This window comes from Perca flavescens, chromosome 1 (assembly GCF_004354835.1).
Source record: "Perca flavescens isolate YP-PL-M2 chromosome 1, PFLA_1.0, whole genome shotgun sequence".
Taxonomy (NCBI): Eukaryota; Metazoa; Chordata; class Actinopteri; order Perciformes; family Percidae; genus Perca; species Perca flavescens.
Window position 1 is genome coordinate 11,838,403 of NC_041331.1, and position 14,130 is coordinate 11,852,532.

General features: G+C 40.7%; 1 protein-coding gene across 1 annotated transcript; it reads right to left on the reverse strand.

Moving 5' to 3' along the window:
* Positions 1-1,737: 1,737 nt before the first annotated feature.
* Positions 1,738-5,904, reverse strand: chst1 (carbohydrate (keratan sulfate Gal-6) sulfotransferase 1). The gene is made up of 3 exons (XM_028583375.1): positions 5,618-5,904; positions 5,048-5,163; positions 1,738-3,828 (listed from the first exon to the last, which is right to left on the reverse strand). The coding sequence occupies exon 3, from the start codon at positions 3,780-3,782 to the stop codon at positions 2,496-2,498; it is 1,287 nt and encodes a 428-aa protein (XP_028439176.1). The 5' UTR covers positions 3,783-3,828; positions 5,048-5,163; positions 5,618-5,904; the 3' UTR covers positions 1,738-2,495.
* Between the last annotated feature and the right edge of the window lie 8,226 nt (positions 5,905-14,130).

The window sequence follows — 14,130 nt, forward strand, 5'->3', positions numbered from 1 at the left end:
ACAATCCCCTGAGATCTCAGAAAGAAAGGAAGAGGTGGATGATGGAGAAAGCACAGGCAGAGGGAGAAGGAGAGAGAGTTTGCCTCCAGCCTCGGCACAGAGGAGGATCAAAGGTTTGTGCTCTGCATCTCAATGGACATCCGGTAGCCAATACTGATGAGCCCGGTTGTGTGATGCTCTATTCACAGGGTTTATATCTTATGGGTAAACAAGTGCTCATTGCATGGAAATCAATGAATGTCTTTGCCCCATGTTATTTGACTGCACAGTTATCTGCAGTGATGCCATTCTTTGAAATCAAAATTCAAAGGAAGGATTGTAAAAAGTCGAACTGAAAAAAATCAAAACATGAAGTAAAAATTAAAATCCGTGTTCAGGACAGACATTACTTTGATCTTTCCTTAAGGAATACATGCACATTAATCAGCTGTATAGTGTTACTACAATTTTACTAAATGCAATTTAACACCTCTATAGTTTTGTGACAGGATGGCGGATCTGAAAACCAGGATAATTGTTTTGTTTATGCGTTTCCTTGAAACTGACATTTTCTGTAATAAAGTGGCAATTAATTCTGCCCCTGCTATCTTTGAGAATCTGCCAAGTTTTTGTCTAAGCCAATGTGGTCATCATAATGAATACAGTGTGTGTACCAGTATCACTCTAAAAGGTGTTTTTACTCTGCATTTTCACTTCGCATTTAATACGTACAGCTGTGTGTTTTGCACATCCTTGACAGTTTCTGTGCTACATAATGCAAACCGACATTCAATTTAAGCTGCTACAGTAACAGAAAGAGATTTGTAAACGCTGTACAGTGCACACACTGTACAGCGATATGATCACCGGATTATGCACAACAGGAAGACAAACTAACCACTGCATAAGCTGGTAAACATGCCATCAAATATAAAACAACTGTGGGAATGTTTACCAGAACATTAATGTTTGTGCCAGTCGGGGGTCTCAAATTGATATCTATTTTTGCAGCAATAATGGTTCAAGAGTCCAATCAATATCAAACAACTTATTATATGGTTAATTTGTGCTTTGGTTCAGGAATGTTATGTGAATTAGATAAAAAAAACACAAAGCCTGTTTCTGTTCAGAAATAAAAGGAAATGACATTGTGTCCAGTGCTTTGGCAACTGTCCAATGCGTTCCGCATTATTTTAAGAAGTAGGACAAAAAAAGGACACATTACTTTACATGACTGTGGTGTACTATATTTTAGCCATGACCTTCTACCCTTTACCATTACATCGTTGAAACAGCAAGCCAACTGCCACTATGATGATCAGAGGATTTGTCCCAGATTATGGAAAGTCATTACTGTAATGCTCCTTTTATATGTGATCTAATGTGGGTATTCTTTGTGAACATGTTTGTGTTGTACAGTATAAGCTATCCACTCATCCTGGAGAAATGGGAATCTGCAGTGCTAAATCGGTTCTCCGAAGACACACTGTATCTTCCTCAGTTATGCATCTTTCATGTGGAGGATTAACATAGATTCAACATTAACTGTTAGAAGATGTGTTATTGAATATGAGAGATGCACTATTTTTGTTCTGCGATGTTTTCTGTTTGTATACCTTCCCGACGTATCAGGTGACCTAAAAACAAGGAAAAATCCTTCACTGTTTAACTGATGAGTTAATGTCCTACCATCAATAGACAACAGTACTGTAGCATAAACATTTTTAATTGAAGACAGAAAAGGCCATTTGTCAATTTCACACCGTAGAATAATTCGCATAAATGAACAAAAAATAAAACTAACAAATACAGTTCCTTTTCAGGAAGCTTCAGTGTCTACTTGAAATAGGACGGACTTATTGTATACAGCCATGTTTTTAATGCTTTAGTGATCTGGAAAAAATTTACAGTAATGAAGATTTTGACATTATCTCTCATTGGTGTGTTTGTCTATCACAGATCAGATGGTTGTAAATCCTCTGATGAAACACTCAACTGACTTCAAGTGAGAATCTGTCCCTTTAACTTGAGAGCCTATTAATTGTCTGCAATTATCCATTGCAAGCGTGGGATCTGTCAGAAGCATCTCTTCTCTTCCCACATGGACAGAAATGGCATAGTGGTAAAGGTTGACTGCGACATTCACTATTTATTGCACATTAGGACTTGTCCAGTCCAAATCTGCCATCCCACTACAAAAAAAACATGTCTGCTTTACCAAAACCCCTCCCAACTCGTGTTTTTGAAGGGAAACATTTTACTTTCGTTAAAACAATGGCTTGCTTGAAAAACTAAATAATGAGACATTTGTAAATTAGCTTGTTTAATGACTTTGTTTAAAGTGTGCTGTTCTGTAACATTGGGGAATCATCCATAGTCCCCTTGGTGCATTCAAAATGTTTAAAGTTTAGTGCAAATTTGAAGAAACAAAATTACAGAAACAAAACTAACAAACTAAGGAAATAATAAGGCAACAATTATAAATATATCAAAAATAGTCATTAGAACTATCTTTGTTACAAAAAAGGTACAAAAGTTTTGTCCTGTACCAGTGAGAGGGACATATTTTTCAGTTCCTCTACTGATTTCACAGCCTTGTATCCCAGCTGGTGAAGTACTTTTTGACAAACAGTCTGTGTGTATTCTACCATGTCATAAGACAGTTTCAAACGCCAACTCTCTGCGTTAGCTGCTGAGTCCCTCACTGTACCAAACTTATGTTTTGCTGAGGGCTCATTGCTACCCCGAGTGTTTGCATGTATCCAGTCTTCCACGTTTTTATCCATAGGCAGCCCCAGATAGTCATACATCTCCTTTGTCTTGAGAAGCGGATTCCTAGCCAAATCCTCATAGCGAACCAACATGTATTTCCCTTTCAGCCAATAGGGATGGTTGAGACCAGTGGAAACAGAACTGAGAAAGTCTTCACAGACAACTGTAAGCTGACTCAAGTCTAGATTATAGGGCCTTCGCCCTGTGGCCCTCCAAATACGCCACAGACGATACGTATCCCTGAAAGTCTCAATCCGTGATGACAGGATACCACGCGGGTCTCTGACGAGTTGAATCACTTTGATATTCAGCCGTGGGTCTTCCACCAACGCTCGTAGATCTCCAATCTCCGGCACTCGAACAATTTTGATCGCCACGTGCCGTTTCTCGCGGCATGCCTCCGTTGCTAAGGTCATGTTCAGAGCCGCACATTTCTTAACACAGTCCCCTTCTTCAACATTCATGTCAGCAGGACCAAAGGCATCACATACAGGTTGCTGGCACAACGCTCGGCTGGCACCACGACGGAACAGTTTATCTGTGGTGTGGTTTGTGGGCGTCGGTTTGATATAACTCTCCAGGAAATAGAGGTCGCAACCGTACAGGCTACGCAGGAGGTCTCGGCTGGCGCCCAGCATCACACGCCGGTCTGCAGCATTGCGGCTGTGTGACAAACGTGGAATCAGTGTGGTCTGAACATGATAAAGAGGCTCAAACAGGTAGAATACATCCTGGTGCTGGTTGAGCAGCTGGCCAACAAAGGAGGAGCCACTACGGGTGGTGGCCAGGACCAGGATGTGTGTTTTACGTGTGGCATTGATGGTAAAGTAAGGGTAGTCATCGCAGCTTCCACCGCCTGCTGCTCCCCGCTCAAAGGGGGGTTCTGTCTCCTGGCCCCCCAGACCACAGTTCTGGGGGCTGGGCAACGGGCACAGCTGGAAAGGCTTGGAGGTGAGTGTCCGGATGGCCGTGTACTGGATGGCAATGGAGGCCAAGGCCAGCAGAATCACTGCCTTCCAGGAACATTGCATGGCTGAACCACTTCATTTAGACACAGCGGTCCATGCCAGGATCTCTCTGTGAACAAATCATGTTTTGTCTTTTTATTCTTTGAAATGATGGTATTTGTTGTATAATCCTTTTTTTTTTTTTTTTTTTTTTTTTAGGTTTAACAGTTCTGTAAATCTCTTTCTAGAAGTTTCTACCCAGACAAGATGACTTGATGCCCTAAAATGATGATTGATTGTTACACATTTGACACTACAATTAGACACAGTACAGTGGAGAGAGGATAACTTTTCAATAAAATCTCATTTGAATGTACCAATTAACAATGGGACATCTTGTGTTGTGATTGATTTTTAGAATTGAGGGTGAGTCATCAGTGAGTTTAAAATACAGGCTATAATTCATTTATGATTCTTGGGACTAAATGCTAGATTTTTATTCACTTTGGTGCTTACGTTGAAGGCAGGATTGACGATTTGCAATACCCTCAATAAGAAAAGAACAAGATTGCTGTAGCCATGAGACAGGATTATTTAATCATTTAATTCGTCTCCGTGTCTCCTGCCTTATTTTTGAAAATTAAAATAGATAAAGAGGATAGTTCTTAGCCCTTTAACTTTTGGTTTCTATCCAATTAACTGACACTGACTGGCAAAAACATGTACAGCATTCTAAGAGCCCACATCACAGTGGCGTGCAAGCACAACACAGGCTATATTATTATTATTTTTTATTAAATATATATTATTATTACTTTTTTTCATATTTTTATTTACTTTTTTTTGTACCAATATTTTAAAATAGCTTTTACCTGAATATTAAAAGAACTATTCTGGTTAAATGTCTGTAGCTTTGTTGAGTTCAAAATGCACCAAAACGTACCATATATATACTCATTATTTGGGACACCATATACTATAGTATACTATACTACAGACTAGTAGCAGACTGCAGTAGACCCTATACATCCACCCTGGCTCTCTGTCTACTCTGTCTGCATCAAATTTAAGAGCCCTTATCTAGCCAGATTGGAGAGTCTAAGCATGGTGCTTTATTCCACTTGTTCATCAGGGGATGGGGGGGGGAGGCGCCCAGAAAGGTAAACAATAGTTTAAAGCTTCACTGCCAATGTCATGTCAAGGGGAAATAATGCAGCAAGTGAAGAATTGGATAATCACATAGAAAACCTGTCCCATGCAGGATTCGATTTTTGAAATAATACTGTAGCATGACACACTGGGGCCTTGATGCAGGGAGCTTTGATGGTGTAAGTAAAATAAAGGCTCACCATCATCACTTCAGGAGCCATGCACGAGACTTGTAAGGTCCAAAAAAAGAAATGATGCATCAGGGTATCTCTTCTGACTCCAAAGCACAGTGTGAAGGCGACTCTAAAAATAACATCTGAGAAAGAAAAACTAAAATTAAATCCCAGAATTGTTTCATAAAAGCGGATAGAAATCTATTTCCCTCCCACTCTGTTCGTGTGAAGGCGCTGACAGTGTTGATGGTTTGCTTTTAAATAGGCTACTCTAGCATTACAAAATACTGACTTCTATAGCCACCGATGGCAACTCTGACGACTTGTGCTCAAAGACAAGCGTTACTGCTTTCTCCTCATAGACATTTCGAATGAAAAAGCCCCCTGTACTGCAGCGGGAACAGGTTAGGATTTCTGACAGAGATTTTCCGCGATGCAGACATCCTCACCAACGCTGCGATAACACAACAACATACTCAATGAACGCATCCCACCCAGCCGCAAGTGATCTAAATAATCACTAAATTATCTTTAAATCATTCAATTTCATGAAGCACAGTGCACTTATGGTATACATTCGCACTAACTACGTTATACCTTGTTGGTAGTTGTAGCATTCTCATGATGCGCTGTACGTCCATGAATCACGGCTGGTTTCCTTTAGTCCTCAAACGTTTTTCCTCCGTGCGCTTCCTCTCGGGTAGGAGAGAATAAATGCGCCTAGGAGACCTGTATTTTCCATATAACGGTGGGGCAACTCGGTATAAGTTGAACGGTTAATTGGCGTCAGACGCAGAGAGGAAGATAGAAAAAGTGTTGGCGTAACGTTGATGCGGTTGTGTTATTATGAAGCAGCCAGGCGGTGAGGAAAGCGACAGCCGGGCTCCCCTTAAATGATGCGCAGAGTGTGCGAGGTACACAAGGAACGACTGTCTGGACCACCCCAGACCCCTCCCCCTTTCCACCTGCCTCTCCCACTCTCTCCTTCTCGCTCTCTACCTCTCCCTTTCTCTCTCTCTCTGTCATTCTTTTTTTTCTCTCTCTCTCTCTGTCACCCTCTCTATCTTTCTCTCTCGCTCTCTCTCTCTCTGTGTTACTTAGACACACACACACACACACACACACACACTTCACTATCCTCAGTCTCTTGCCTGCCACATCACACACTAACCCCCCCCACACACACACACACACACACACGCATTCAAGCAATTCAGCTCTTTTCAGCCAGGCAGCTAGTTCACATGATTCCATCAACCCTTTTCAATTTGAATTGTATGCAAATCTTTGATGGTTTTTCATGAACCCACTTTTGGATCGCGCACCCCCCCCCACCCCTCCCCATGAATGGAATGGCTCCAGCATATCCTGCAGGTTATTTTGCTCACTTATCTTACACATTATCCCACCTGTCTGATTAGACTTGGGGTGAATTTCTCTTCTGATTTTGAAGTGAACTCGTCACATCAGCATTACCACATCTGGCTTTATGATTCTGCAAGGCTCTTTGTTCCGGGCAGCTGTTGCTTTAACCCAGTTATTGATACAGGAGTGGGTGGGTCAATAATGAACATGATACGAGTGTGAAAATTGCACGCTGTCTGAAGGAAGCAAGACTGAAAAGCAAGACAAAAAAAGCTTTAGAAAAAGTGTTGCCAAATATCTATTCCAAAGCTGTAGGGGGAGCTCTATAGAGAAGCCTGCGAGAAAAAAGCAAAGAAATTGCCAAAACTGCATTGCGCCCCTTTAAAAGAGATGTAAAATATGTAGCACTTTGGGAGTCAGGGGAACTGGACCAAAGGGAATTGGTTCCCCATTTCGCTGGCAGAGGTCAGTGAGGTAGTTAAAAAGCTCTGAAGGGGCAAGGTGCCAGAGATACCGAGATTTACTGAGATGCTGAAGGCTCTGGATGTTGAGGAGCTGTCGTAGCTGACACGTCACCAATTCCATTTCACACAGATGCTAAATAGCCTTGCAAAGCCAATCTAAATTTTAGCAATCTCAGTTTTCACAGCAAGATTTTAGAATGACTGACTGAGCCTGGCCACCGCAAGCTGGGCCAATCAATAAACACTACAGTGAGTGCTTTAGAGATGATGACTTGAATCTTGAGCCCTCTGAACAACTATTTAAACTATATTAAATGAAATAAAACTGTGTCAATGTAAAGGACCAGTTTTTTCCACCGTATTTTGAAGCAACAGTGGTGCAATGGCAGTATAACCAGTCAAATTTGAAAAGTAGTCTCTAGCCTACCTACACTACTTTTCAAATACTGTATGACTTTAAACTTGGTATAACTAATGTACATTTAATAGAATATGTAGATCCTTTACTTTAATAAAATAGTTATACCAATGAAAGCTAGAAGTAAAGGTTCTGCTATCCTGAAAGTATGGAAATATTAGAAAAATGCATTCATCCTCTCTTTCGAGTGAAAACCATGTATCTCCAAATTGAGTGATTTTGCATTTTTAGACAAACTGAAATTTAACATATTCCTTAATGGTTTGAGGAAATGCTTCTGTTTCCTCATCTAAATAATAGGTTAGTAATGGCTCCCTTTCAGAAACCCTGTCTTTATTATACTCAGATGCATTAACATGTAAGTGGCATTTTAATGTTTCAGCTGGTCGAGGTGGAGAATTTACACTACATACGGCTGGGTCATTTTAACAATACCAATGCATTACACTCTCTACGATTATAACGTTTTGTATATAAAATAAATGCATAGTAACAACTCTGAAACAAATGTGATGCAGTAAAAAGTGATTAATCTCACTCTAACATGTAGTGGAGTAGAAGTATAAAATAACATAAAATGGGAAAACTCATGCAGGTATCCTAAAATGGCACAAAAGTACAATACTTGAATACATGTACTTAGTTACTTTCCACCACTGGCAACTACCGCTTGTTTTCTCTGATGGTGTCAGAGACTTTTCCCTGGACAACATAATGTTCGTCTTGGATTGCATTTCTCTTTGTGCACGTGTGTGTCACATTTTTTTTGCCCTTCCCTGGATGCTCCCTTGGGTTGCTAGTGTATTGTCTTAACCTTGCAGATGAATGGCCCTTGGATGTACATATAGCAGTGCCATGGGGAAGCCAGCGAAGAAGCAGCTATACAGCTCTGATTCCGTGGCTGTCCCCAGAACATTGATGTCAATGAACCCAGCTTGTGGAAGCCTTGTTAAGGGACGCACTCCCACACTGAAGCTCGGCATCTGCTGCAGCGCGATAGCCTTTCAGCGCATTATCACGTAAGGCTATTCTTCTTGAGCATGCTATAAAAGGATTTGTAATAGATTCATAACACGCCAGGCTAAATAATGGTTTGTAGGGGGTGCAGGCTTTGTTCTTCTCTCTGTCATCCTTATGCCAGTATGCACATGGTGACAGAAGCTGGGTTTTTGTGTCTGGCCTTTCTTTATAACAACTTGGAACTCTGCGTACAAATATTTCAAGGGATTGTCTAGTTCTTTTTTACAAAATAGAAGGCAGAATACAGAGCTTCTCGAAGTGTGATGCTGCAATTGGTGTTGCATCTGACCACCATGTTTCATTCAATATTACCTTTGCTGTATTTGCTGTTCCTCTAGTTGGTGTATTTATTTCTCAATGCAGTGAAAAAGAGGTCATTGTAAAGAGAGGTACCTCCAACCACACATTTAGTAAATAATTATGTTTTAACCCTTGTGTGGTGTTCATATTTTTGTTACACAACCAATGTTACTGGGTCTGGTGGACCCACCACATTATTAGGCTTTTAAATCAATACAGCCATAGCAATTTATGTAAAAATACTTAACAGATGTTTACTTTAGCTCAATTACCAATGATATATACATAATTTATGGTTCATATTTGCCATTTAGCCCTGTGAGATTAAATTTATGATCATATGATTATTTTTGTTTTTTGTAAGCAAACAAGGAAATTCAATTAAAAAAAGGTAAAAAAAAAAATAGAAACAAGATTTTTGATCATTATTGGTGCTTATTTCTTAGACCTTAATCAGAACAGGTGAAAGTGCTTGAAATGTAACAATTTTGTAACTTTGTGTGGGAATGGCAGGTGCAGAAAGACAACATTCCCGCACACAGACACACGCACACATACAGACGCACAGACACACACAGAGACGCACAGACATATAGACACACACACACACACACACACACACACACACACACACAGCAGGCCCAGTTAGGAGGAGCATTTCATAGCACCTACATGTATTACACAATTATTATACTCGGGTCCAGTAGACCTGAACACCTCATATGTAATTGTTATGTGTGGGGGGGGTGTACCATGTGCAGTCATTGAAAATATGTAATGTTTTATGTTCTTCACAGAAAATGAGCAAATGCCAATAAGTTTGACTTAGCAGAAATAATAAATAGCATAATTTGTCTTTTAGTTAACATTAAAAACAGGTCCCACAGACCCGAACACCATACAAGGGTTAACACATATTTGTTCAATTCAATTCAATTTAGTTTAATTTATAGTATCAAATCATAACAAGAGTTATCTCAAGACACTTTACAGATAGAGTAATTTACACTCTATAATTTACAAAGACCCAAGATCCAGTAATAGCAAGCATTTAGTGCGACAGTGGCGAGTTAAAACTCCCTTTAAGGGAGAAACCTTGGGTGGTGAGGAAAACTTCCTTTTGGGAGAAACTTCGGACAGACCAAGGCTCTTGGTAGGGTGTCTGACGGTGCCGGTTGCGGGTGTGATGAACAGTGGCAATAATAGTCACAATAAAGATAATGGAACTATGACTAGAAATAGTAGTTGTAGTAGTTCATAGCGTAGCAGGGCACTGCAGGACGTTACAGGGTGTAGCAGGGCACTGCAGGACATAGCAGGACATAGTAGTGCACTGCAGAGCGTAGCAGGGCATGGAGCAGGACCACAGCGACAGCTGCAACCATGATTTAGGTGCCACCCTAATCATGAAACTTTTCACTCCCTAACTATAAACTTGATCAAAGAGGACAGTTTTAAGTTTACTCTTAAATGTTGTGACGGTGTCTGCCTCCCGAACCCAGATTGGGAGCTGGTTCCACCTAGGAACCACAAGTAACTCTGCATTCTGGGAGCACAGTGCTCTAATGGGACAATAAGGTACTATGTGCTCTTCAAGATATGATGGTGCTTGACCATTTAGAGCTTTGTAAGTCATCAGAGTACGTTTTGGTATACCTGAAGTACTCTGATGACAGTCATCATGGACACCACCAGCTCAGGGCAGCGACTGCAGTCTGTGGTGGGCAACTTCTTTAACCACCTAACCCTGAACATCTCTAAAACCAAGGACATGGTCATAGATTTCAGGCACTCCTCCACCAACTCCATCAACCCCCCTGCTCTTCAGGTAGATGGCCAGATAATAGAGAGACGGGAAGAGTATAATTACCTTGGTCTAGTTATTGACCACAAACTGATTTATAAAAGTAACACCAACCGCATCTTCAAGAAATTTCAACAACACCTGTACTTTTTTCGGAAGCTATGACGACTGCAGGTCAACAAGACAATACTCCAGTCATTTCATAACTGTTTCATCCAATCCACCCTCACTTTCAGCATACTGGCATGGTTTGGTTCCCTGACTGAGTTGAACAAATGTCCCCTCAACAGAATCATAAAAATGAGCGGGAAGAATATTGTACAATCCCAGACCACTCTCACAACCATATTTGAGAAACAGGCCATCAGGAAATGTTATGGCCGGGGTTCTGACCCAGAACACAGAGAAACGATTTCAAACATTTTAATAATAGTCTGTACTTAGAGATATCAATAAAGACAGAGACAGGGCTGGATAGCTCCGGGACTGGACCGAAGCTCGAGGCGAGCGGGCGGAGGTGAATCCACAATGACTCACTGTAGAATCCAAGCGTGGAGATGGCAAGGACAGAGTGGCGAGGAGCTGGCTACACAGGTAGCGGCAACAGGTCTACAGCGAATCTCGATCAGCCCGATCAGTACTGCAGAGGTGAATCATTCAGCCATGCCACGCCCCTTGATCACTTCATGTACAAATCAGACAGAAACACAGGGGAAAGGGAAGAGAACAAACACACAGGATGGAAATCAACAGCCCCATAACAGGAAAAGTAAACTCATCATATCAGACCCCACCCATAACCTCAACAACCAGTACCATCTGTTACCTTAAGGGAGGAGATTCCGTTCCCTTCCCCTACGATCCAAACGAGCCATGTCCATCTTTGTGCTAGCATCCATCAGATCATTTATTCTATCTTTTTTTTTATAAGTCTATGTTTTGGTGCAGTTGTTTATAGCATGGGAGTTTACGTTCACCATCACTGGGGCTATCAAAAGTGCGTGTTCTTTCCGTGCGTCAAAAGTTCTATCTGCGACACCCCTCCCCCCCCCCACCGGTGGGCCGCTGGTGGGTGAAAATGCCAGGGCCGTTTTTTGTTTCCAGCCCGTCACTGGTTCTCACCTTGCTATACCTACACTCAACAATGCACCCAGTGAGTGCACATGCGACTCTGTCAAACTACAATGGTCAAATGATGAGGTAATGACATGTATTTAAATCTAAATAGCAAGTATCATTTATAGAAGGTTTCAGATCTTAGATACAAATTGCCTCCACAGAAGAATAGTTGGTTGACTGATTGATAGTGTTTGTTAGTTGCAGTCTCATTTCACTCATTCTATACAATATAGCCAAGTTAAAATAATTCCATTTTCATTAATGTTTGTACTTGTGATTTCCAATTACACTTCCAGCACATCACATGTTTTGTGATTCGGATGATGCAAATTACTCTATGTTTTGGAAACGAAGACAAAGTGTTCTAATTGCTGAGTGTGTAAGTAAAAGGACGTTTTTTGTTTGTTTTAATCAATTGAAATGACAGCTCTAAGTGCCTACTGTGCAATTACATTTGACAAAGAACTATACTTAGGCTGGGTAGATTTTTTTTTTCTGAGTCAGAACACTGAGCACCTTGCCAGTTTGTCGTGCTTCTTTATTCTGTTCAGTTGAAGAGAATAGGTTTTTAGACTACTGTTTGATATTCACCACTGCCCAATCTGCATCCCTTACATTGAATATGTAAGTGACCTGAAAAAGCTCCCGTCTCGTCAGTGCTCCAGCAGCAATGGCACTACTGGCAGACTGCTTGAAATTCCATCTAGTGGTTGGTCCCTCAGGATGAGCTTTATGCAGTGTACACCCACAGAGCTTCGGCTCTACTGGCTCTTTTGTCAAAGGTCTCTCTTAATCAAATAGACACCATATATCCAGTCTCTCCATCCATATGTATGGAGTAATTTGATAAACAACTTCATAGCCTTGGCAAAATCACAACATGACATTTGAAATATACACACAGCGGATGCACTCATGGAGACACACACAAAAACGCCATTTGAAAGTCAGTTTCTACCTATTTCAGGCGATTATTTAAATCACAGTAAACGTAACAAATTATACTCATAAAAGAATACAACTCTTTCCTTTGAAGACAATTGTGTTTGTAAAGTGCTGTGAAGCAAGATCAAGTCTAATTGAAATTGTATCAATGTGAATCAGCTAATTTTTCAGCCGTGGCAGTGCAATCAATGATTTATGTTGCGTAACTGATGATGTTGCAAGCCTGTGCTATTAATCACCTTTCCATTATATTAGGGTTTAATGATTATATTTATTTTTGTCTAAATGGTCAAATATTGTAAATGAATTTCTCCCAAACCCAAAAAGTAGAGCTTAATGTGATGCTTGTTGTGTGTGTGTGTGTGTGTGTGTGTGTGTGTGTGTGTGTGTGTATGAGAGAGAGTTGGTATAGCATAGCAGCAACACACATCTGTGTCACACAGTCAAATTGTGGGGACTCACATCTTTTAATCCAGTACCCACAAACAAGTAAAAACATCATATTCTAGGATTAAGAATTTGTTTTTGTTTTAGGGCTAAGGTTAGAAAGTTTAGATAACTGATCAGGGTTGGACATGCAGCCATTATGACTCCAGAAAAGAACTAAGAAATTGGTAGTAATCAGTGCACTCACAGATTAGAATATTTGTTTGTAAACCTATTCCTCTTACTGTTTAGCATCTCTGTAAAATGTTTGGATGGATGTTGCAGTCATAAATCAAGTACTGGGATCATTGTGTCCTCCCATGATTCACTGCGTCGGGCTACAGAAACATCACCCATAATTACGCCTCCATAATTAAAAGTAAAACTCAAAACCTAAAATGAAGTTTTTAAGACTTAGAGAGAAGAGAGAGTGGATGTAGGTAGAGAAGAGTCAATGCATACATTAATCAAGATCCAAAGGGTATTCCAACCTGCTATCAATCTACAAACAACTCCAGGTGGCCAGTGCACACGTTTCTGCGACTGTATTTGAAGCAACATCCTGACCATTTGCCAAAATATTCATTATGGAAGTTAGAAATCATGCATACTTTCATAACAACTCAGTTACCTCATTTAAATATACTCTACCGTCCCACCCTGCTAGGCATTTAAGCCACCTTTAAGGTTGTGTTACTATAGCTAAGTTTCCATTAGCCTTACTCCATCCTTTAGCAGTCCCTACAGTGCTACACATGCGGAGACCTCCACTTCCTGTAACCAGCTGATACACACTGTAATAATGCTAATGCAATCCAAACTGCAATGCCAACAGCAGATTAACGGGAGCTTCAGATGAGTCTGGCAAATCTTTATCCTTATCCTATGCCCTTAATCATTTGGTGTGCTGAACATTAGTTGGCTGGCTGGTGGAGCTGCTGGCTGGATGGTTAGCTGATAGCAGCTGGAACACACAGTAAACTGGGCTATTAATAAACCCTTCAAAATAAGTACTGGGCTAATTTATTTAAGTATTAATCTTGCAATTTCTGTTACAATACACATTTCAGCTTTTTCCCAACATAACATGCTCTTAACTGATCTATATATAAATTGCAGGACCGTCTGTCTGTCTGTGTGTCTGTGTGCCTGTTATGCACATATATCTCGAACCGTTAGTCTGATGAATTTCAAACTTGACAGGTGTCTTGCTACGGGCACGAGTAATTGCAATGCCAAGTTTGACGTT